Source organism: Dermacentor variabilis, chromosome 1 (genome assembly GCF_050947875.1).
Source record: "Dermacentor variabilis isolate Ectoservices chromosome 1, ASM5094787v1, whole genome shotgun sequence".
Taxonomy (NCBI): domain Eukaryota; kingdom Metazoa; phylum Arthropoda; class Arachnida; order Ixodida; family Ixodidae; genus Dermacentor; species Dermacentor variabilis.
Genome location: NC_134568.1, coordinates 226924367 through 226950981, shown reverse-complemented (window position 1 = coordinate 226950981; position 26615 = coordinate 226924367). Strand labels below are relative to the sequence as shown.

Here is a 26615-nt window from a genome sequence, read left to right as displayed (position 1 = left end):
AGCGCGAACTAAGCGTTGAGAACACAGCGCGGACGAAGCTATCAGCACTCCGCGTACTCTGTCCCCATAGCACATCGCGCTCAACATCGTGCGCGGCCGCGCCATACACAGTCGCCGCCGGAGTACGGTTGATCACGATTGATAATGGCTTGACTTAGATAGATAAGGCGCTAAACAGAGATAACGGCTTATAATGATCGGAACGTCATCAGTGCACCTGGCACCGCCGCCTGCAGTAGTTTGCTTGCGTCGTCAATTCACATTGTGCCGCCGTCCGCATCAGTTCCTGTCGCCGCAGCGCTGTGGCTTATACTGACCCAGTCGAGTTCCATAACATTGATAATGACACCGGGCTGCGTGGAGATAGCCAAGTGGCACAATGCTTACGCACAGTTAGACAACACCCAGAGGAGTTTCTGCGTGAATTTTTTTAACGCCTTTCTTTGGCGGTTTTATTAGGTCATGAATGTTATTAAGATTCAGAGGGACAATGTATACGCTTCACTTAAGTGTCAAGCGTCATGTTATACATGGCTGTAACATGACACTTCGGCAAATTTTACTGCGATCGATGTCCAACTGTAGACCTTAAGAAAAATATTCGAAGCGTCCGAAATCACGCGGATATTGCCATTATTTAAAATGAAGAGCGCTGGTTACCTTTAAAATGGGAAGATGCGTGCCCCTCTATACATGAGTTAGCATGTTTAGACCGACGTTCTGCTGTTGCATCTGCTATTCTGTGTGTGCCGAAGTAATAGAAAACGCGAACAATCGGTTATGCGTCGTTTTCTAAATTGCTGGACACGCCCTTTGTATATAACGCTCAGACGAGCTACAAAGGGTGGTGCAGCGCACATCGTCATTGTGGTTTTTGTGGACATCATGTTCCTAAATGTTCCTAGAGCACCGTAGTCAAGGGCTTTGCAAACTTTGTCATCCCGCGAGCGCACAAAACATCGTCTCGCGAACCTTTACTTCCCACCATTTTTTTCTTCTTCTTTGCACGAGCGCAAAAGCATTCTTATTACTGCAAAACAGTGAAACACGAAAGTGGAAGTCTGAAATTTCGAAAAAAAATTGATAGGCGTTGGCTTTTTATGCGGACTTCCCACCGTGAACTTGTCTAACGAAGCCTCTTAGAGAAGCAGCAAGCGCGAAGGAGAGAGAAAGATGGAGCGGAACCATTCGTGTCTTGTTCCGAAGAGAGAGAACATAATGACGCATTGGTAAATAGCTCAATATAACGGAAGTCTGCACACAGGAGAGAACGGGATGGACATGGCGCTTTTCGTGTTCCGTTTCCTGTGCCAAATTGTGCTATATTTACCTTAAGTTAGGTATTGTCAACCAGGCCTCTTTCGGTCTGTGCCTCTGGAGTACAGAAATTTCGTGTAAACGGAGACGTGCCGAGGCGCATCATTTTTGCGGTGTCCTGCCTAGACCGAAGTGGAACAGGAAGAGCCACGCGAAATTGTGCGACTAACTAAGAGCTCGGAGTCCGCTCTTTGTAATGTCCAAACTGTACCACAAAGAGAAATAAACTTGTATAAACTGGTCTACCAGAAGCGAAACGCAGGGCACAGCGGGAATGCGACGTCGCGGAAAAACGTTTTGAGACAACAACTAACAAGAGTGTCATTTCATGTTGCCTGAGCGTACGTTGTGGCGAATGCCAAGTATAAAGGAGCGCTGGTACGCGCCTTAACACAATGAAAGGGACCAGCATCGACTCGCTCTGTTCCCTGGAAAGTTTCCGGCTATCAAGATGTGCAGGAATAGCAACTTGTCGCCGCGATATTCAGTCGATGAAGAAGCCCTTGATAACTGTGTTAAAGGGACACCTAAGAGAAAAATAACTCCCAGCTTTATTACATTTCTACAATACAATAAAAGAAGCCACTCTTACCGTGAGGAAGGGTTTCGTATAAGCCAGAAAAGGCTCAAAGACTAAAGACAGGTGGCGACGCCGCCTTGAAGTTTCCGCACCAGCGCGCCGTGATGTCATATACTTTCGCAACTGCTCAGGCCTTGTTACTTTTTCTTTTATCGTTAAAGATGAGAACGTTGTATTCTAATATAGTCAAAGAATCAGCTTGGCAAGTTTCACAAACTTATACTGTGCGACAACGGCCCAAATACGAAAAAAAAAAAAACTTCGAACCGACGTTCTGCCCAATAGACCAGAAAGGGATGCATACATCGACGGAATAACAATTTTGTCGCGTTGTCCTAACGTACCAGCTAGCGCTTTGAGGGGCATGGTGCGTGCGCGCAGTCGCATAGCAACAGTTTACAGAAGTGAGAGCGCGCCATGTTAACCCGTCCTTCTCTGGTGGCGGCTAGTGTGTAAATTGACACGTTGTGTGACATTTCATCATCATCATCATCGTCGTCGTCGTCGTCGTCGTCGTCGTCGTCATCATCATGAAAACTTTGTTATACAGACTGAGGAGTTCGGCGCACGCAGGCTCCCGGGCCCCCCCACGACCCCACTGCACTCAAGCGTTTATGTTACTTCGATCCATAACGCTGGCAGCCCGTTCATTATAGCCATGGTCTGCACGACCGGGTCTTCAGAGGGGATCGGCCCAATTCAACCCAGACGCAACACACCAGTACGCGCTACCTTTATATGCGTGTGGTGCGTGCGAATGTTTCCTCGTTATCTCCATGCAGATGTACTCGGTGGCATTAGGCATTCCCTAAATCAGTCTCCGCTCCGCGCACACAAAATCAGTTGCAGACACGGGCTTGAGAGTGACGTCAAGTGTATGCAAGAATGGTCGTGCACTTAGGTATAAGTGCTCGTCAGAAGACCCCACATGTCGTAAAAATTCCGGAGTCCTCCACGACGGCGTCGCTCATAACGTGCTGTGCCCAGTCTAGGGACGTTAAACCCCACAATTTAAACATCAACGGTACCCCCTCTCGTACAGAGTACCCCTTAGGTAAGTGTAATTATAGTGCTCTATATGTTTATATAGAGCGTTGCATAAACGCATGTACAGTGATTTATACATGTTTTATTATGGTCACGTTTTTCTTGCTTTTCGCTTTGAGTACTTGTTCATAATTTTTAGTGTAATCATGCTGTATACTAGGTACCTATTTTCCTCAACCCGCGGAATGTCATTATGTCTTTTGTGATCACCTTATCAGTGTTATTGTTAAACACCATGAAGCCTGCTTCCCCCCCCCCCCTCTGTACTTAAAACTCAGAGCTTTGGCCTCCTTTCCACAAATACACACTATTGAAGCCGACTCTTGTCCAATATAACCGTGTCATAGGCATACATTAGGTCCAGTAGACGTTGTTCCACAATCACACCGTCTTGTTCATACGATAGTTTCTAAGTTTATAACATAGCTATAATAACGGCTAACCTTGGCGCAATCCTTTCTGAAGCTTTACTATACCTTCGTAAGAGCCCTTCTCATGGTATCTGAACTTTATTACTGCGCATGGTGTAATTCCTTTAGCAACGTTTTGCTGTCTTAATTGAGCCCATTGCCTCTGAAAATGTTCCACAAACTTTCCGTGTTTACGTTGCTTTGCGCACCGCTAACATCCAGTAAGATTACACGTAACGGTCTGTTCTCTGACGATTTATATAGTCTGCGTAATAGCGAATTTATTTATTTATTTATTTATTTATTTAGAATGCCATCAAAGTACGTACACTACATTACAGAGGAGATAGGCAAAGAAACATAGAATGAATACAACACATAGAGAACAGTATTGAAAACAGGAATGCAAAGTTAGATTATAATAAAATAGAAGCAGCGTGAATTATTAGGACATCAGTGTAAGATATAAGCAAATTGTAGTTTAAAAATGAGTGATTATTTAGGCGCCAGATGTAGAAACAGCAACAGTAAAGCGAAGTTGCAACACCAGTTTATGTTAACGCGAGCACTTTTAAAGAGAATGGGATTGCTAATGATGCACGTAGGTTATTCCATTCGACATATGTTCTGGAAAGGAATTACTGCGAGCACGTGACAGTGTTACAGTAGGATACATTGACTTTATGGTGATGATATCTACGCGCAGAAGTAAATGGTGTGGGCTGGATCAAGAGGGAGCTGCATTACGATAGTACATTTTATGAAAAAGAGAAATGTTGGCTTGCATCTCGTGAATAGCTAGCAAGGGAATGTTAAGAACAGTTTTCATCTGTGTTGCGCTAGCTTTATTACAAGATGGAAAGAAAGATTGTGTGAATGGAAGAGAAATTAGTCCAGAGGAATTCGAAATCCCAAAGGTAACGCCAGAAGAAGTAAAGAAAGCCTTGGGAGATATGCAAAGGGGGAAGGCAGCTGGGGAGGATCAGGTAACAACAGATTTGTTGAAGGATGGTGGACAGATTGTTCTAGAGAAACTGGCCACCCTGTATACGCAATGCCTCATGACCTCGAGCGTACCGGAATCTTGGAAGAACGCTAACATAATCCTAATCCATAAGAAAGGGGACGCCAAAGACTTGAAAAATTATAGACCAATCAGCTTACTGTCCGTTGCCTACAAACTATTTACTAAGGTCATCGCAAATAGAATCAGGAACACCTTAGACTTCTGTCAAGCAAAGGACCAGGCAGGATTCCGTAAAGGCTACTCAACAATAGATCATATTCACACTATCAATCAGGTGATAGAGAAATGTGCGGAATATAACCAACCCTTATATATAGCTTTCATTGATTACGAGAAAGCGTTTGATTCTGTAGAAACCTCAGCAGTCATAGAGGCATTACGGAATCAGGGTGTAGACGAGCCGTATGTAAAAATACTGAAAGATATCTATAGCGGCTCCACAGCCACCGTAGACCTCCATAAAGCAAGCAACAAAATCCCAATAAAGAAAGGCGTCAGGCAGGGAGATACGATATCTCCTATGCTATTCACAGCGTGTTTACAGGAGGTATTCAGAGACCTGGATTGGGAAGAATTGGGGATAAAAGTTAATGGAGAATACCTTAGTAACTTGCGATTCGCTGATGATATTGCCTTACTTAGTAAGTCAGGGGACCAATTGCAATGCATGCTCACTGACCTGGAGAGGCAAAGCAGAAGAGTGGGTCTAAATATTAATCTGCAGAAAACTAAAGTAATGCTTAACAGTCTCGGAAGAGAAGAGCAATTTACAATAGGCAGCGAGGCACTGGAAGTCGTAAGGGAATACATCTACTTAGGGCAGGTAGTGATGGCGGATCCGGATCATGAGACGGAAATAATCAGAAGAATAAGAATGGGCTGGGGTGCGTTTGGCAGGCATTCTCAGATCATGAACAGCAGGTTGCCATTATCCCTCAAGAGAAAAGTATATAATAGCTGTGTCTTACCAGTACTCACCTACGGGGCAGAAACCTGGAGGCTTACGAAAAGGGTTCTACTTAAATTGAGGACGACGCAACGAGCTATGGAAAGAAGAATGATAGGTGTAACGTTAAGGGATAAGAAAAGAGCAGATTGGGTGAGGGAACAAACGCGAGTTAATGACATCTTGGTTGAAATCAAGAAAAAGAAATGGGCATGGGCAGGACATGTAATGAGGAGGGAAGATAACCGATGGTCATTAAGGGTTACGGACTGGATCCCAAGGGAAGGGAAGCGTAGCAGGGGGCGACAGAAAGTTAGGTGGGCGGATGAGATTAAGAAGTTTGCAGGCATGGCATGGCCACAATTAGTACATGACCGGGGTTGTTGGAGAAGTATGGGAGAGGCCTTTGCCCTGCAGTGGGCGTAACCAGGCTGATGATGATTATGATTATGATGATGACGACGACGACGACGACGACGACGACGACGACGACGACGACGATGATGATGATGATGATGATGATGATGATGATGATGATGATGATGATGATGATGATGATGATATGGCATGGCGTGGATTCCAAACAGATGGGCTCTATGCTGAGGACGAACATAAGCGGTAAAAGTAGTAATGTTATGAATGTTAGTGAGATATCATCGAGTGATAGTCTATGCGCCTACCTACTCCAAAACCGTTTTGCAGTTCTCCAAGCATCTCACTCTTTAAAAGCAATAGTATTACTTCGCTGATTGTGCGACCATGCCGTCATCAGAAAGCCGTGGCGGAAAAACGGCACACAAATGACGTCATGTTCACCGAAATAAAAAAAAAGTGACCACGGTGAGGGCTCGATTCTCTGCCCCACCGCCACTGCTACCACTCTGAAAGCTGAGCGCGCTAACTAAAGCGCCACCGTTGCATTGCGCCACAGTTGCAACAGGCGACAGCAGTTGGGCTCTGCCTGGCAGGCGATGCTCTAGAAGGCGCGCCATGTACAGGAATCTGCCTTCGGCTCTACGCTACGGCACGTCCATGCTCGTCGTAGGAGACTTGAAACGGGACGCACGTTCGACGCCAACGCCATCGAACACTTCGCGCGGCCCCGGAATCGACTTGGCGTTCGAGGACACACCTCGCACAGTGCACGGAGTAAGGTGCGCATCAACACACTACTCCGATCACAAGGCGATGCTACTGTCGATCAGGATAGACCAGCAGACACCGTCGCCGGAGCCCGACGATGGCTGAGACATTACCCCCCCCCCCCCCCCCCTGCATATGAGGTGGAGTTCGCCTACGGACCCGATGAACAAATGTAGCGTCAGCACCGTATGGTGGTGCCGCTCGGAAAAGTACTGACATCGTTCGCCAAAGTGGTGTCATCGTATCGAAAAGTGGTGTCATCGAGAAATAGCACTCAACGCAATGTGCATTAAACACTACTTTAGTGAGAACTCCGCAAATAAAATTCAGCTATTCAGCTGAGAGATCGCAATATGGCCGGTTTGTCGTCTTGAGTTGTTGCAACCTCATAAGCAGCAACGTTACACTCGGAAACATATCGCAGCAGCACTAAACTCAGCTATATTTCACCGCAAGACTCAACACAGCGACATAACTCAGCGGCAAGTAATGCTCTCGCATTTACACATCATAAGGATTGTTTAGGTGCCCCCATAGCTTTTTTTTTGTCAGTACTTTAAACTTCAATTTTATGGCCTACATTGTAAACCTTTATACTAATAAATATATTAAATCAGTGTGCAGCGTTTAATGTTGTTTCTCTTGTGTATATATTTTGTTGCGATTGCTTACTATACATAAATTAACGAATAAAATTTCCAAACTTTTCTGTTCATTCCACTCCTTAATGAACTATCTGAGATCTGCTCGTCCTGTACGATTTTTTCCATTGATTTTAGCAATGCTTATTTCCTTTTTGGCACCAGTTCATTAACTATTCCCACGTGTATTTCAGTCAGCCCAGTTGCTGTGCGGTTTAGTATTCGCTCTACGGACTTTGCCAGTTGAAGGTACTGAGAACCAATTTTTTTGTGCTGAACCAGACTGACTGCGCTGCCTCTCAGTGATTGACGTTCCACTGCTTTTGAATTGGTCGGCTATAATTCCTCTAATGTGATTCAGTCTTCGCCCTTCGAAATGTTTCTGTCTTCGTCTTGAACATAGGTCTGAACTCTTGCATTTTCTTTGCCTAGAGACCAGTGGTTCCAGAATATTTTTGCTGCACTGCTAGGTTTTTTCACGTACACTTGAAACCAGGCGAACATTTGTGCTTCCGACTTTTCTTCTAGACCAGGATCAGCAGAAATAATTCCCACTTTGTGTCTATTTCTCCCTGCGACAGCTGTGATCTTTTGCATGTCCATGTTCTTTGGGTGGTTTTCGCCGCTATTCGATTGCTTCCTTTATCTCGGTATTCGCCCATCTACGTATATTATATTTCCTTTCCAAATGATACTGTTTCTTCCTACATTATTTTTGCTACCATCATACGATAAGGTTCACTGTTAACGTCATGACATTACAGAGACTGCATGCATGTCTCTTGGTGTCGTTCATATTTCCTTTTCAACGCTTGTTGCTATGTTTGTTATTGGTCACTTCAACTCGATTCCGTCTTCCACGTGCTTCTCTTGTTTGTTTCAAGGTTCAATGCCCATTGCGCAATGTAGAATGTTAATGTTGCCTCCCAAAACTTCTGGCTCTTTCCTCGCCTATGAACATATTAGCCAACTTGCTGTATGCTATCGCGTATTCTGTATCGCGTAGATTGTTCTAGCCTCCCACGGCGCCCCGCTTCAATACTTCCATTGCAACATCGGCCGGGAAACCAGAAATTAAGCGTTAATGAACCAAATTTAGTTTGGCTGGACTGAAGGTACGAGTTGGGAAGAAAGCATCCTCACAAATAACACAAACTAGTAAGAAGTCACGTGCGGACGTATAGACAGCGCTTCGAAAACGTCTAAAGTTCCGCCCTTAAGAAATGTCACTGTATGACCAGACATTAATAGCCTTAATATTAGCATTTGTTTCTGCGTTTCCTCCTTGCTACGTTTTACTGTCGCTTGACGCTAACATTTATTAGCATGATGACCGTGAACATGTTATCGTTACTTAGAATTTTTTTCTTCATACCTTCCAATGTACGCATGCTTAGCACTCATCAAACCTTCGACCATAGGTAACTTGTACATGCAGAACTCGGCTGGCCGCGCTTTCTGCAAGCGTACTGTGCATCTGCTACCCACAGATTCATGTTCACCTCTGATACATAGCATTGGCACGTTTAAATTCCGGTTCAACAGCAGCCAGGTTTCTTCTGATTCTAAGCCAACGCCAATGCTTTCAAGAGGGACCCAACGGGGCAATATTTTCTAGTCATGCGGTCGCTGTATTTGTTTTAATGCAAAAGCATCAAATGGCCCATTCAGCGAAAAAGCCGGCGTCTGCAGCAGCGAAACGGCACCTAAATTCCCATTGGCTGTGACGCCACGTCACGAGCACGCCTCGACAGAGCAGAGCGGGCGAAACGGAACAGCTGCCGCGAAAGCGCGCCGGGTGTTGCGTGAAGGGAGATGGCATCGCCACGACGCCACGTCAACAGCGAGCCTCTCGCTCTCGGAAGCCGGCGCGTGGTCCGTATATTTCTCTCTGTCTCTCTCTCTCTCATTCCCACAGGGCTTAGCTGCTGCGCGAGCATGCGGGCCTTGGTGGCCACTGCTGCTTCTTCGGTCTCTAGTTGAGCAGGACGTCGTTCGCATGCGGTGTTGGCACCTCAGGCTGCTTGCTGGGTCGGGCAGTACGTGCCGTTATGGCACATTACTCGTAGCGCAATACTCGAAGCACCGCTCAGCGGTGCTCAAATGGACATTGATGCCTTCGCATTCAGAACTTATAAGAAGTGCTTAGATGTCCTCGGATTTTTAGTTTTGAAACAAAGAGCGACTGGGTGGTCGGCAAAGTTTCAAGAAGTCTTCTATGGTGTCCTCGGGTCTCATGGATACCTTCTTCAAGGTCATATTACTAAACAGGTGCCCCTGAAGAAGGTCTTCATGTGATCTGGGACGCTCAAGCATCTGGCGCCCATAAATTGAAAAGGAAAGAAAATTCTGTCATCGTGACGTTGCAATCTGCACCCCTTATCTGCGAAGTACTCACCATTGATCTGCGTCTGCCAGGAGGCGTCGGCCATGCCCCACAGCATGGCGATGATAAAGAAGTTGTGTAACTCCGACGGGCGTGGGTGCCAGGTGAACAAGAGGATCATGACGGCGATGTTGAGCAATGCAGCCAGCAAAACGATGGGTACGCGGCCGACACGTTTGACAAGAAAGCCGAATGCCATGGAGCAGGTGGCGTCGGTGAGCCCGTACGAGATCATGACGAAGCCAACGAACTGGACGCCCCAGGAGCAGCTGATGTACGCCTGGGTGAAGTCGCCCGAGAAGAAAGCCTGTTGCATACCGCTGTATATGGTGAGCGGTATGATAAGCTGCTGGTAGCCCCGGCGCATATGGTACAGCGTCTCAACGAGCAGCTGCATAGGTGGGTTTGGATCGGACACCTCCTTGCGCACAGGGTCCAGGAAGGCGACGAGTATCACAATGGAGGACAGCACGCAGCATGTGTAAACACCACTCAGCGTGTACGTCTGCATGTGGCTCACGACGCCCAGGTTGGTCTGGTTTAGCATGGCCAAGTCCTCGGTCGGGTGGAACCAGGCACCACACTGCTCGATGTCAGCGGCCACCTCGGTCATGTTGGGCGGCCGTAGCACGATGAAGGCGATCAGGTTGCCCCATATTTGAGTAGTCTGGAAGAGCATGAAGAAGACACCGAAGAAGCCGGCCACGAATGGCGCCGAGTCGAGAGCGCCCACCTGGTCGGCGTACTCCTGCGCCAAATACGTGAGGTAGGCGCATTTTGAGGTCCAGAGAGGCGCCCCGCCCATGCCCAGCACGAGCGACGCGGGCAGCAGCGTGTACCAGCTGGGCTCCATGTTGGCCACAAAGTAGAGCATGTACATGACCACCGACGTCACCATGGTGTACTTGAGGCCCAACCGCCGGATCATGTACGTGGGCACGAACATGCACGACAAGACGAGCGCCACATAGATGGTGGCCAGCGAGGCGGTTCCGAGGCCGGCCTCCGGGTTCAGGCTGCTCTGCAGGTTTTGCATCGACTGGTACGCCGTGAAGAGCAGCAGGAAGCTCATGCTGACAACGAGCAGGTTGCGCAGCACGCGCTTCCTGTCGTCCGACGTTGACGGGCTCTTCTCCTCGATGACCAGCGGCTGAACGTTGGGCGCGCTGCGCCGCGGCACCATCTTGGAAGGCCGCTGCTGTCGGTACGCCTGCTCCTGCGGTGATGCCTGTTCTTGATGCTCATGATGTCGAGCCAGGGGGCTTCTCCCAACCGCCTCCGCCATTGCAGGCCCAGTCCGCCGACCGCGCTACGTCATGCCACCCGAACGTTGCGCCGACAAAAGAGCCTGCGTCGCACGTCTCCCTTTTAAAACACCCGGTACTACAGTTATTCGTCGTTTCCATAGGAACGAACGACTGCCCTGATGTGATGACACGAGATTGTAGTTTTACGACTTCTCTTACGTGGAATTGTACACTTCTCGCTCATGTACATGATACAGGAAGGAAAATGTTACTATACGACAAAGCCAGGACTCCCAAAAGGCGCTTGCTCAAGGCAACGGCTCCTTATCACGGATGCCAACCAATCAAGTTAATGAACAGTACCTCTAAAGAAGAAGGCGCCGGCCAGTGAAAAAAAAAAGGGGGGGGGGCCTCAAGAAGGCGAAGCTCCGCGAATCAGGGCGCCATAACGTAAAGCTATTCCAATCTGTTTCTATTCAATTTGCTTCTGTACCCCGCGACTGGTCAAACATTGTTGGGGAGACGCTCGCTTCGCCTGTCTGTCACTAGACGTCACGAAAACCACGAAAACTCCTCATCTCAAGATGACGTATACAGACTGATTATGCGGACTTATAGGCCGGACTAAAAAAAACATTTCTTTATGATTCTACGCCTTCGTCACCATTAGCTAGCTTTCCGCGATTGGTAAAAATGCTTTCGGGCCACTCTTAGTTCGCCTGTCTGTTACCCGACGTCGCAAAAAGGCCATGTAAAAGGGACGTGCATGCACTAAAGATGCATTTATATTGCCGGAGCACGCTTAACCTTCTTTTTGGTATAACAGGAGACTGCCCTGCTCTCAAACGAATACAAGATAACTGTCTGCTGATCGTTCCGGCGTTTTGTACTCAAAGCTGTCTGCGAGAATATCTTTGCGTATAATAAAAAAAAATGTCACGCAGAAACTCCTCTGGGAGTTGTTTAAGTACGCGTAAGCATTGTGCCACTTGCTCACGTTCCGATTATTATAAGTCGTTGTCGCTCTTTAAAACCTTCTCAATCCGCGTCGAACCGGTATGAAATGTGATCAACCGTACTCCGGCGGCGGCTGCGTATGGCGCGGCCACGTGGGCCCTATCTGAGGGCGAAGAGTGCGGCGAGTGCTGATCGCTTCGTGAGCGCTGTGCTCTTGCCGCTTTGTTCGCGTTGAAGCGAGAGGCAGCACGAAGGTCAATTCGCTCGCTGGTGTGGGCTCTATCTAGAAAGCGACTGTCTTACGGGATAGATGGACAGACGGACAGCTTTTCTCGTTGGGTAATCATAGAAAAGCTTACGCATTTAACATTTTGTGTGGCAAAATAAGGTTGCCGAGCCCTTTCGGCACGTGTACAATATCCCTCTGCCAACACGTTTTCGTGCAGAGCGCGTTCTACGGGCATTCTTTACGTTCCTGTTGCACGCCGCCGGAACCGTCGACGAGCCGCCGCAAGCTAAGCACACACAAAAAAAAGGAGGGTCATTCGGAGACGCCAGTGCTACTGTCCTCAGCCGGTCATCTATTTTCACTGCGCTCGATCGGCCCCACTTAGCCCTTCCCTCATCGGTGCGCTTCTCACCGCTCATCAGCCAATTAGATAAGAAAACATCTGTAGTGGTAGGAAATGCTATTCGCTTTGAAAACAAACAAACATCACCTCCTATGTACGAGGAGGGCGTTTGTTTGGGCTGTTGAAACAACCTTGCGTGTAATCGCACGTGCTTGCTTCGGCGGCTACTTAAGTTCGACGTCAGGAGATTGGGATAAAGTCAGAATGGAATAACTCTTCATAGCATCCCTGAACGAGGCAATAGGAATTAGGCTTCATACAGGGTGGCTTTTTTTAAGTTACAGAACTAAAAAAAAACAAGATCGCCTGTGGCAGGTAACGCAATAATAGTCCTTGAGCTGGTTTACACGAAGAGGCTGACAGTACTTGCACGAGAAAACGAAATGCATCATTGAATAATGAAGAAAATTTCGCTAATTAAATTTTTAACAAATTACATTACCGCACCTATTGCAATTTACGAATTGTTCGCGAGACGTATTCCTTTAGAACGAATCCTCAGGACGACACCAGTTTCTAGCTACTATATAGAAAGTTCTGGCTGAGCCTCGCTTACAGCTCTCGTCAGCCAGTTAGATAAGAAAAGCATGTAGTTGTAGGCAATACCATTGACTTTGAAACCAAAATCACCCGCCATAAATGAGGAGTGTTTGATTGGGCTTTTGAAACAACCTTGCGTGTCACCGACTCTGCTTACGTCGTCGGTTACGTAAATTTGACGTCAGGAGATTGGATATAAGTCAGAATGGAATAAATTTACGTCGTAGGCGCCCCTAATCCTCGTTTCTTAATGCCATTAATGCCATGTGATATCTATCTGCATAATGGCCAGAGCAATAAACTATAACGCGTAAAATAAAACAGGAAAACCATCTCGCATAAAATATATGTACGTAGAAAATTATACGCCATTATATGAGACACTAATACGCCCAAAAAAGTTTGGAGTGGCTGTTCGTTTTTGTAGTCAAATGTGGCAGCTTTGGTAAGAAAAGACTCGTAACCTTCGCCAAAACATGTCGTTTAGATAAACAAAATGGTGTGTTTTCAAAGTATATACAGACTTCGTGCCGTGTATAATCCTTATCATGCGTTGCCGAGGGTTCAAATACTGTCCACGGTGAGGAAACCTGTCCTCACCCTATCACTCTCATTGGCTGTTGCTTGCTGCATATTCAATAGATGACCGACTATACACAACTCAGAGCCAACTTTGGTGGCTCATCGCCTAGACTTTTGAAGATGGTTGTAATTGTGAGAACGTCTTGTGCGTGACACGACTTCGCGACATCAGCAACAATCAACGCGACTTGCCTCCCCCCCCCCTTTTTTTTTCATGCCAACAACACAATCACGTTAAAGAGGAAATGCCAGGCTTGGGCAGTACTCCAACCAATGTTCCGTTTGAATGCACACAGCGTAAGACCGCCGTCAAATGCGGCCTCCCCGATATTGGATCGATAGATGTCCAGCTTGACTGCACCGCTTCGACTGAGAATCAAAACATTAGAGCGATAGCACTAAACAACTAAAAAGAAAACAAAAATCAAGTGACGGAAGGAAAATTCTTACTGGTGCAACTCATTCAGTTGCACGCAAGGCTTTCGAGTTTGCGAAACGCTTCTCGCAAACACGGAAGCTGAAACCATCACTCCTTTCTCCTGACAGCAGTCATTACACGTGTATAGTACAGCTTGGTGCAGCTGAGTTCGCTTTCAAGTACTTTCGTTCTGGCAAAGAAGATTAAAGCGCCGCCCACGTTTCTCGGCCATTACTCGGGCTGCATGTGCTCGGAATTGGCGACTAACCCTCAGCATCTCCTGCGAACTCGTAGACACTGTCACTGAGTGTGGCTTGTGAGGCTCGCACGACTGCGTACCGTTCATGTCGGTATTGTATGCGCGTCTGAAGGAACAAAGCCCGTGTCGCTGGCGGTTTGTTACCCAATAACCCGTAAATTCACGCTAAGCGAAACGGCTACAGTGGCATGGGTTGACATTCACACTACCGTGGGTAGCATGCACTCAGCCCCTCACAGCGTGCAAGGATTGCTCAGGTCGGGACCACTTACTTGAGACTCGCGCCGTCTGACGCTTGGACGTGGAGATGCGGATATTCAATATGAGTTCAGTTTGGTTGCCTTCTTCTTCTCCTTAATGCAATCAGCAATATTGCTACTATTCTGCTCCAAGGTCAGTGGCACAAACCCACTATTGGGGATAGATCAAGAAAAGGTCGATATGAGACAGCACCAAAGACAAATTCCGGTAGAACGTCGCGGCGGATGGATGGATGGATGGATGGATGGATGGATGGATGGATGGATGCATAGAGTTTCTCACTATAACACCTAGAGGGTAATCTGGCGCCACTGTCTATGGGAGTTTCTTAAGGGGGCACCGTGCCGTCATGGGAATGACGGTATATGTGTCTGCGAGGCTCGCGTTGGCTGGTGTTGTAAGAGGCTTCGTCTAAAACGTGGATATGGCTACGCAAATAACGCGTTCTCAAAGTAAAATCTTCATAAAATGTTTCCATTCACGCATATTACATCTTTACTCACCCACAATGCATGACCAAGCGAAGAAAAGCAAGAATAGACGACCAACTGTTTAAAAGCGAGCGCGAACCTTGTCGTCTGTCCTCCAACTTTAGCGGCCCGCTGATACTTTTACGTAACATGTAGTCGTACACGCATTAACAAGTTCTCATAGTTAAACATAACATGTTTTCGCGTAATAATAAAGCTAAAACAGCTTTTTACGTGCTGTTCTAGTAGAAAATGAATCATTATGACAGACGGAACGGTATTTGCCAAGCGCGTCTTCAAGGTGTCCTGTCTCTACGAGAACGATGCCAATCCGAATCCACAATATACCGGCATTCCCATGCATACCACAGCGCAGCAGCGCCAGATTTCCCTCTAGGTAATGTAGTGAGAAACTCTATGGACGGACGGACGGACGGACGGACGGATGGACGGATGGATGGATGGATGGACGGATGGATGGACGGATGGACGGATGGATGGACGGACGGATGGACGGATGGACGGACGGATGGACGGACGGATGGACGGATGGACGGACGGATGGACGGATGGATGGACGGATGGACGGATGGATGGATGGATGGATGGATGGATGGATGGATGGATGGATGGATGGATGGATGGATGGATGGATGGGGCGAGAGAGAGAAAGCAGTTGGCGTCCGTTCTTAAAAAAAATTAATTGCAAGCAGTGGTTCTGATTCTTCGAGTGCCTTATTCGCTTCGGTATTGGCCAGTTCATTGTCGTGCACACCGCCGAGTGACTGGGAATCCATTGAAATACAATGTGGTGGCCGTTCTCTTCCGCCAGAGTGCATCCTCGGCGAAAGTAGCGCGGCAGTTTGAAGAGCCAACACTATGTAGGAGCTTTCTTTCATTACAACTCCTATAGCTGCACAGCCGATTTCCCGTCACAGAAGACTGTTCATACTTGAGGAGGCTGCAGCGAAATATAAAGAACTGCCTCTCTGATTGCCACTAGATCACTAGATATTGGTGTCGTGTTATTACGCAGACTAAACAGTTGAATGACTCGATGTGCAGGCACAACTGAAGCCACATCTGACGCATATGACGAGACCGATCCGTCTGCATACACATTCACCAAGGAGCCATATTCTTTCGACATATATTTAAGTGTTAGATGTTCGACGTATACGGCCGGATTCTACATTTTACAGATTTTAGAGATTAGAGACCACGGCAAAGCAATGGCAAAAGTAAGTCGCGTCCACAAACGTGTACGCCGTGACTGAAGGGGATATCTAAGGGCCACAACGAGGGTACTCAACGATATTCCAGAAAAGGACAACCAAGTCGCCTATAAACGGTTGGAAACTCGCTCGGATCGCTGTGTCGATGCCAAAGGTCCTTATTTTGAAGAATACTGGGTGGCATTTATAGCTTGTCAATAAATTCGGCAGAGCCCATCTCACGACGACTGTTGCCGGTAATGCGATTAGCATTGAGGCAATATAACGACAAAACGTATAGCCAACGTTGAAACGCCTTACGTATGAGGCGTGTGTGCACATGTGCTGCAACGGGTCTCCTCGTTCGGGCTTTTCTGTGAACGCTACGTCACCTAGTGGCGCCGCCACGAAGCCTGCGCGTACCCTATGAAATACATGGTACGCCGGTGCATGCGCTCAGAAGTGCGTCATGCAGCCGCCGGGCTCTCTCTCGGGCTTTTTTTCTTGACAAGCTGCGCCATCTAGTGAGGCTGCCGAGAAGTCCGCCCGTTGCCTCCGAGACGAGATGCGTGGCGCGCTGGTCGATGGGAACGCTGAAAATAGTTCCCTGTCTAGCCACGCACGCAGTGGCACATACTCAGTGACCCAAGTAGGCGAGATGTTCATTGAAGAGCGGCACATAACCAGTGCATCCATGGTGCAGCCCGCTAAAGCGTTGGCGTGAAAGCAGTTGAGTTGGCGAGAATGATGGCGTGAAAGTTGTTCATTGAATGCCGGCACATACCCAGTGGCACATAGCCAGTGACCCAAGTTGGTTGGACAGCTGGTGTCGAACCCGGACGGTCCCCTCAGCACAGCAGCCGGATGGTCTACCGAATTGACCATGGACCACCGACCCGAGTTGGAGTGAAAGAGAGTGCAAGAAGTTAGATACGGACGGGCTGGGTCAGAGTTCCCAAATAATGTCATTGGCATTAAAAAAATTAACATGCACTAGACAATTATAACAGAACAGGACAAACCAAAATAAAACGCAATAGTGCGTCTTGCAAAAGCATTAAGTATAAACTAAGGAAAATTTGAAACATTGAAAGAGAACCACACCGAGCCAACGCTGACAACCTTCTATACAGACGAAAGCGCACCAAGCCGGCGTTAACTGGTTGCGAATGGATAAGCTTCGCTGTCATGACCTTGGTTGCTTTGTTCGATTGGTGTTGTTTTAACATTGCAAAGCAATATCTGAACATTGAAAGACGCAATAGTGGAGGACCCGAGATTAATTTCTACACAACTAGGGATTTTTTAACGCGCACCTACATGAAAGCACACGAGTTGATATGCAATAGACACGAGTCTATTGGCAGGTGTCCTCAGGATATTCAAGCAATTTTTGGAATCATGAAACCTTCAACAGGACACTCCCGAAGGATGGCCCGTATACTGAACTCATAACTCTGGCGACAGGTCCGGTCCTTCAGGGACAAGCTACTGGTTTTGTGCGGGAGAGCCCCATCTGCGGAGGGCCAACAACGACGATTTCGGGAATGGATTAAGATCGCGGAGAAACCACGGAATTCCTATGGGCCCATGCTCGTCTTTCGTTACCGAAGAAGGATAAGACTACGCGGGACCAAGGAAAAGTGCTTGTGCTCGGCAATCAACAACTCCCAGGAAACATCGAAGACACTCTGAGCAAGGGACCAAAGTTTGCCTGTCAACCTGATTTGTCACCTCCGGAAAAGGTCAGCTTGTCTAGATTCGTTTCTCGTTGGGTCAATGAAGACTTTCGACCAAGATATGGGACTGAGTGCGTTGATGTGATCTCGAGGACTGCACCTATGCCCTGTAAGTCAGACAACCTAACTGGTGTGTCGCGTTTTTTCATCAAGCACGAGCTTAGGTTGGTTACTGTGGACAAGAGAGTAAAACATCTTTATTAATAATATTTGAATGGCGAGAGCAGTGTGGGAGGAACCCTCAGTCCAGGGTCCCTAAAAAAAGGTTTCTTTGTTGTTGGTTCTGAGGAATTGTACACACAAAGAGCTAAAACTGCTATTGACAATAATTTTGTTTCAAAAAATACCAACTTAATAAAAGTGAAGTAAACCGCAATTGATTTGCTTGAGAAATTTGGACTTGAGCGCCTCGCGTCGGGGAGTAAAACAATCCAAGGGACTGCACCTCGACATATTTTTTAGTGCTAAGACACATAAGCCGGAAGTTCCTTTTCGAGCCATTATTTCTGAAAAAGGAACGTGGCAGTACATTGCTCGACATTTTTGCATAATGTGCTATCTTCAGTTCGTCTTGAAGACCCTTTCCTGATAAAACATTCAGGGGGAATTGTAGCCTTCCTAACCAAATATAATCCAGATAAATGGCGATCAGTGTTGATGTGAAAGATCTTTTTTATTCGCTTCCGCAAACGGAACTAATGTGTAGTGTTAAAGAAGCAGTGACGTTCTACAATGATGAGTTACGGTTTACTCAGGACTGTGGGATGCCTGTGGAATCTTTTTTAGAACTTTTGACCTAGAGAATACCTTTGTAAAATGGAGTAGTTCTATGCATGTACAAAAATCGGAAGTTTGCATTGGTTCAAAAGTTGCGCCAGTTTTGAGTGATATTTATCTAAGTCGCGTCAATAGAAAGCTACAAAACAATCTTAAGGAATTGGCTGTGCATGCCTTTAGATACGTAGATGACTAGCTGGTGTATTGTTCTAGCGATAACTACACCAAGAAAGCTACGGATATTTTAAAAGGTTTTAGGGAATGTGGTGGGTGTCTAGGTTTCACACTTGATCTTATCCAGAAAAACAAATTACAGTTCTTAGATCGGTGCTTAACGTTCCAGGAGGAGCACGTCTGTTGGCACTATTCGCCTAGGGCAAAGAAACCACTGCTTGAATTTTCTTCTTGTCATTCCAAACTTCTTAAACAGGGGATAGCTTACTCAGGTCTTAAGTCTGCCATTACTAAGTCATGTCCACACAATATGAAACAAAGTTTTTCACAACAAATAGTTGGCTCAAGAAGGCTAGTTATCATGTGCACTTATTATCACTAACCTGCGAAAAGCTTTTAGAATGGGTAAAAAGCCTCGCTAAGAAACAAGAAAAACAGAAAAAAAAGGTTTGATGTGGTGCCCTATGTATATAGATTACCCCATGGTTTACGGAACGTAGCCAATAGATAGGACGTCGATACAGTTTTCTCGGCTCCCCGCAAGTTGTCTATCATGTGCCCTATGATAAATAGGAAACTTGAACAGGGTATATAGATTACCCCATGGTTTACGGAACGTGGCCAATAGATAGGACTTCGATACAGTTTTCTCGGCCCCCTGCAAGTTGTCTATCATGTGCCCTATGACAAAAAGGAAACTTGAACAGGGTGGCAAAAAAAGAAAAGATGATTGCGGCGTTAGACATGTGTCCCCTTTTGTGCCTTGTAACACTGGTATAGTTTATCAGATTCCACTCAAGTGCGGGAAGGCTTACATTGGACAGAGCGGCAGGGGCATTAATATTAGACTAAAAGAACACAAACATTCTTTTAACAACCCTAATGCTTCACCTCTAGCGTCACGTTGTTTCAATTGCCGTTGTAAACCTTTGTTTGAAGACACAAAAATTCTTTCAAGTCATAAATGCCAAACCACACGGGAAATAATCGAGGCATTCCACATTAAAAGATTAGGAGAGACTTGCGTTAGCCATTGTTAGGAATGGCCTGCCGAGGTGGCGACATGCAAGTTTTCGCAGCCAGCTGCAGCTGCGAGCGTGGCGAGCTTCCCCGAAGATACCATGGAAGCCTTCAACACCCGCCGCGGTGACTCGTTTCGTAGGGAACACGAGGTGGCGCGTCAACAACCCCTCGGCGCCGCTATGACTAAACGCGATCGGCGGACCAACTATTGTCAGTGAAATCGCCAACGCCTTCACGGTTCGACTGAAGCAGGGGGATTTCCTGGAAGGAGATGCCTTGCGGTGCCTTTTCACGGGCCTTTGAAGACGCCAGACAATGGACAGCGGCGGAGGCCACTGTGCGAGGTCCGCTCTGGAATTTAGATGCATGTAAAAGATGCATGGTGTAACTGTAAAGGGGCCGGCTGGGGTCGGGCGTGACCATCTGGTTACGGGGACGCGCTCAACACGGGTTTTGGGAATCCAAAGTGCGTGAGCCCTCCTCCTCCAAGTCGGGTCGACTACGCTCCAACGACTATGGACAGTCCGATTGGACAGCCGTTTCCCTCACCTAGGGAACTAAGCACCAATGGAGTCTTTGTAAGCAGCTGTTGTCGGCTGCGAGAGTGTGCTGTGTGATCGTACTCATGAGCTGTGTGCTCGTTTGCTGTATGCTTCGTCTTGCGGGCTCCATTTGGGAGTCACGCTAGACTGTAAATGTATCCCATGTTCAAATGTATATACTGTAAATAAACCTTGTACGCCTAGTTCCTCCCAAGTTCCTCTCTACGACCTTCAACCCCTTCAACTGGTGGCAGCGGCGAGAACGTCCGGCAACTCTTACACCATTCATCTTTGTCTCTGTTGGAATGCAAATTTCAGTATCTTCACAACACGTGTGTTAATCTGAAGTAGTGTCTTTTTGTTGCTCCCCTTTTTGACTTCCCTACCTTCTGATATGTTTAACTGATGTCTTCATACCTTGTCACGTTCTTATGCTGCGTTTTTTTTTTCAATCACCTATATATATATATATATGTTCTTCACTTCAATAAAAATTTAGTTGAGAGTTAGCGCTCGTCCTGTTTGCTTCTAGTCTGTGTCCGTTTCACTTCGCGCTACTATCCGAGATCATATTTGCATTCCACCTCCACCGGCACCCGCCCCCGTGGCTTAGCGGCTATGGTGTTGTGCTGCTAAGCACGAGGTCGCGGGACGAAATCCCGGCCGCGGCGATCGCATGTCGATGGCGGCGAGATGAAAAGCGCCGGCGTCCCGTGCATTGGGGGCTCGTTGAAGATCCCCTGTGGCCTTCTTTGGTGGTCCTTGGTGGTCAACATTAGTCCAGAGTCCCCCACTACGGCGTGCCTCATAATGAAAGTGGGGTTTTGGCACGTAAAACACCAGAATTAATAAAAAGAAAATAACCCCCACCGGAATGCAACCGCCGAATCTCGGAATTTTTTGATCAACTGCCTATGCGACTGTTTTCCATCATGATCTGTGCAATATGTCGACATATGAACGCCCACAAAGGAATTCGATCGGTTCGCAGCTCGGTCGAGTTACGCCACGCTTACTACGCTGGCGTGCATTATAACATCAGACACTGCTGGCTCCGTATGTCCTTTTTCTGGAGACATGGAGCTACCTATTTATTTATGCATGAAATGCATTGGTGTTCCAGTTTCTTGTGCTTGAATGCATGAAACTGCGTTTTCCTTAAAAAAGTAGCTGGAACGGCAATGCATTTTGTCGGACACTTTGAAAATTAATATCTCGAAACTGCTTCAGTCTTGAGAATTCGTTTCAGGTGCATACGCCTTGCGAACTCACCGGCTATAATTCGTAGAAATATGTACCCTAAACTGATTAATCAAAATTAATTAGTGTAGTTGTGATAATTGAATTATTCTCTTTGCTTTCTCGTAGTAATAATGGCCGCCTCATCGAGTAATTTATGTCAAGGGTTAAAGTTGTACTATCTGCCGCAGGCAACTTTTAGAACTTTGGTGCAGCTAAACAACAACAACAACAAACCTGCTCGCGTGGTTTATAAACAGGACACGATAGAAGTTTCTTTCAGGTTGGGCTGGCCATTTTCCTGCTCGTTAATGAATACGATTACCTCCGGCATAACCGTGGCCCCGTTTATTCCTCCTTAGGATTCGTTCTTGTCCGCTTTCCCATCCATGAAGATGTGCCTAGAAGTGTCACGACGCTAAAAAGAGTATAGCTTTATAGTTAGTACCACTCAGAGTGGTGACTAAAATTACTATAGGAAAGGTACCTATCTGACTTTGCCGAGTATGCGTGATAAAGTCCGCTGCGCCGGTTTTCTTTTACATTTAGCCGCCACATATACTAGTAATAACTGAAACTTGGCTTCATCAAGATGTATCGGACGAGGAAGTCACGCCGCCAAATTATTTAATAGTAAGAAGAGATCGGATAGAAAGAGGGGGTGGAGTGGCAATAATGGTCAAAAGCGGTATAGTATTTTCTGTTTTAGATGGCCCAAGTAACATTGAATCAGTATGGATAAAAGTTAGGTTATATAACCGCTCGGTGATAGTAGGTGGTGTGTACAGAGCCCCAAATTCCCCTGTAGACATGCTTGTTAGCTTGAGAAATTTCATGGACAGGAATTTAAAACAGGACGACTCAATCCTACTCTTAGGTGATTTTAACTTGCCCGGAATTGACTGTAATACACTCTCCTTTAGTGCAACGGATATGCCTAGCTGTGAAGAACTAATTGAGCTTGCATTTTGTTATAACCTAACTCAAGTTGTAGAAGGTTACACCAGAGTATGCGAAACAACATCATCACTTCTAGACCTAGTCTTTATATCCTCAGAACTGCTACCACATCTTTGTGATTGCGAACCTTGCGAAGGTATATCTGATCACAAAATTGTAATAATGGTTTCAGATATGGTGCCAGATCGTTCGCATAGTATACGTAAGACGTTTCTAAACTTTGCAGCCGCTGACGACGTTGGTGTGTTGGAATGCCTCGAGGGTTCATTTGATGATTTTATGCATCTTGCCGATAATGGTGCTACCGTAGACAAATTATGGGCCTACTTTTCAAACATGGTGGAACATTGTATTACGCACTTTATTCCCAAGCTTTCAAAATGTACAAAGAAGAAGAATCCCTGGATAATAAGAGAAATCATACACATGAAGCGGAAATTAAAAAGAAAACGGAGGGCAAACAGTATTAAGTCTGTTCCTGGCGTTAGCAGTGCCATTAGCCAAATGAATAAGCAACTCAGGCATCTTGTCAAGGTGGCTAAGGACAAGTTCTACAATGTAACTCTAAAAAAATTTTTAATAGAGGCACCTACCAAATTTTGGCGCTATGTTATTCCTTCAAAGCCTCGAAAAAATGGAGACATAAATAATGCAGAAAGAGCTGAAAACCTTAACTCGTTTTTTTCATCCGTCTTCACTTCTGACGACGGCTTGTCACCAAAAGTAGCAGACGCGCCTGGCTGCCCTCCAGTTCAAGACTTAGAAGTCACAGAGCAAGGAGTGCTTAACTTGCTGCTTCAATTGTCTGTAAAGAAAAGCCCAGACCCTGATGGAATCCCCAATGAATTCCTGCTTATATATGCAGAGTGGGTTGCCAAATACCTCAAAAAAATTTTTCAAATATCCATTACCTCGAGTTCTTTCCCGTCCGCTTGGAAATATGCCAAAGTTATTCCGGTCCATAAGAGTGGTTCTTCATCGGTTGTCAATAATTTCCGACCAATCTCTCTCCTTTGTACATGTTCTAAGTTGCTTGAGCATATTGTATTTAAACACCTTATGGAATATCTTGAAAATAATAACATACTTCATCCTTCTCAACATGGGTTCCGAAAAGGCCTTTCTACAATTACCCAGCTCATAGAAACCGCTCACGATCTTTCCGAGGGAATAAACAGCCATGGCCAAACTGACATATTATTCTTGGACTTTTCAAAAGCATTCGATAAGGTATCCCATCCAAAGTTGCTGCTAAAGATTAATGCTATGTTCAGGAACTCCAAAATAACACACTGGTTTTCTTCTTACCTCAACTCCCGTGAACAGTTTGTACACCTCGAAGGTTTTCAATCGTCTTCTTCCCCTGTGGTTTCAGTTGTTGCACAGGGAAGTGTCTTGGGCCCCCTTTTATTTTTGGTTTTCATAAATGACCTCCCAAAAGCTATCACGGTCCCAATCAGACTTTTCGCTGATGACTGTGTCGTATACAAAACAATTAGGACCCCAACTGATCAAGAAGAACTGAACGCTAATCTGCATGCAATAGAACATTGGTGCGCTAAGTGGCAGATGGTGCTTAACTCTGACAAATCCGTAATTATGTCTGTTACTAGAAAGAAAAATATAATGATATACCCTTACTCCATTGCAGGTAAACCAGTTAATAGAGTCCATCAGCATAAGTATCTCGGCTTAACCTTCACTTCTGACCTATACTGGCATACACACTTAGATAATGTATGCTCCAAGGCACGCAAAGCAATTTGGGCACTAAGACGCAAAATCCGTAATGCAACTCCCGATGTAAAAACACTCACTTATAACACCCTTGTAAAACATGTAATTGAATATGGCAAAATTGTTTGGGATCCTTACACTGCGTCTAACAAATTAAAAATTGAGAAAGTTCAGAAACTTGCTTCCCGTTTTATTTTCAATAAATATCGCCGAACTGATTCACCAACCGAATTATGTAAATTAGCAAACCTTAAAAGTTTAGAATACTGCACTAAGGTAGATAGGCTGAAGTTTCTTTACCTTTTAATTCATGGCCACTTGAATATCAACACATCACCATATTTTACAATACACCATAATGAGACATCAAGACATCGCCATTCCATGTACATTCCTGTGACGCGTTCTTATAACGATTGTTTTAAGTACAGTTTTTTTCCTCGTGTTATTAAAGAATGGAACATGCTGCCTGATTCCATTGTAAATATTGACTCCCTCGATGTCTTTCTAGAATGCCTGAAATCTTACCTGGACCGTAGTACACCAATGTAATAGTTGTGCCTCAGCACTTGCATGCGTTTTCTTATCTACTGTTTGATTTTTCCTTTGTCTTTTTTGTGTCGATATTGTAGTTATGAAATGAACCCGCCGTGGTTGCTCAGTGGCTATGGTGTTGGGCTGCTGAGCACGAGGTCGCGGGATCGAATCCCGGCCACGGCGGCGGCATTTCGATGGGGGCGAGATGCGAAAACACCCGTGTGCTTAGATTTAGGTGCACGTTAAAGAACCCCAAGTGGTCAAAATTTCCGGAGTCCTCCACTACGGCGTGCCTCATAATGAGAAAGTGGTTTTGGCACGTAAAACCCCAAATATTATTATTATTAGTTATGAAATGTACCTTGTTTAGAATGCGAATTTATTAGATTTTCCACTCCTGTAATAGCCTGAGAAAGGCTGACAGTATCAATAAATGAATGAATGAATGACATTTGGGGTGGACGAGAAGGCGCGCCTTATGCGTGATCGAGGCTTAGGCAAGCGCGCTACGGCACCTGGTCGTTATTTATGCCCGCTGTCGTGCCGTTTGTTCCGCGCGGCTGGCCGCACGCGTCGACTGCCGTGACGGGAATGCGATCCACCGTCTTTCCCGCTCGATCAGGCCGCCCTTCACCGCGCGCCAATTACGTCGGCGAGCACGCGGGGCTCCGGGCCGCGGGCGCGGGCTCCGCGTCGCCGATGCAGCGCCACGCATCCTCGCGATGCGCGCGACGAAAAGTCAATCGGATTACAGAAGTTACCGCTCAAAAAAACGGCCTTATTAAATGATCTTCGCGATTAGCGACACGGAAGCGAGAAAAATTAAGTTCGTCTCCTCGATGGAAATGAAAAAGAAAGAAGAATCGCGAAATAACGTTACGAATAATAATAAAGACGGAAATCGAAGATCAAGTTTTATTTTTGTTTGTTGAACAAAGAATGGCGCTGGCATTTTACTTTACGTGTAGTAAAATTCCCATTTGCCGTCGTGTCGTTAGCGCGGGTGCTGCATCCCGCATGCCGTGCTATGACGATGGTGGCGCACACGCGCTGATCTGATACGGAAGCTAAATATAATGTACTGCAATAAGCTATAGGAAGATGATACTGAGTTGCCACTCCGCGAACGAAAGTTCTTGCGACTTCGTGCATATTTCTACTTTGATCTCCTGTCGCGTGTCTTCATTTATTTTCGCCCCTTTTCTTCTTCTCTTACATGTGAGAGTACATAAATAAATAAAAGATTCATCAGTGCTTTCAAAGTTCCGAAGCCTCATAAGCCTTAGTACGAAGCCCTGGGACTAAGTTCGACCACCAGGAAACGAACCGTCGCCTTCGTGAACAGTACTGTTAAACTTAGGGTTGAGTGTTTTCGGGATTTATCCTTACGAAATTCGGCGTAGTTTGCTCGCTTTTTGTTTCTACCCAAAAAAAGCATGCATCTTTTGTTTTTTTCAGTGGACACTTTACCGCGCCGAAGCTTATACATTTTGTTTTTTTCGATGAATATCCGGTTCACTAAGTTTGTCCACATCGACACGGTATGACTGAAGATCCTGCGCTTCAGTACTGTAGTTACATCCTATATACAGAATAAATATGTTTTCGAAAAGCAGTCCTGCAAGGGTATAATGCCATACGGCGCTATGACTAGCAAGGAATTACGACAGAGTGCGTTTGGTACTGGAACACAAATAAATTGACACTTTATTTATGACATTAAGTGGATGCAGAGCTCTTATACGAATAATACAGAAAAAAATTACTAGATACTCCCCCACGTTGCCATCAGCGAACTTGCACAATTAAT

At 46.1% G+C, this 26615-nt stretch overlaps 2 protein-coding genes across 2 annotated transcripts in view; one reads left to right on the top strand and one right to left on the bottom strand.

Annotated features, from left to right (window-relative positions):
- LOC142560905 (protein unc-93 homolog A-like) overlaps positions 1 to 10782 on the bottom strand; it is a 31049-nt gene extending 20267 nt beyond the window's left edge. Inside the window, exon 1 of the mRNA XM_075673353.1 lies at positions 9510 to 10782. Within this exon, the coding sequence (XP_075529468.1) occupies positions 9510 to 10782 (1273 nt within the window). The remainder of the gene's footprint in view (positions 1 to 9509) is intronic.
- The window catches only part of LOC142558001 (ubiquitin-conjugating enzyme E2Q-like protein 1), a 197915-nt gene that overhangs the window by 36668 nt on the left and 134632 nt on the right, over positions 1 to 26615 (top strand). The gene's annotated exons all lie outside the window — the stretch shown is intronic.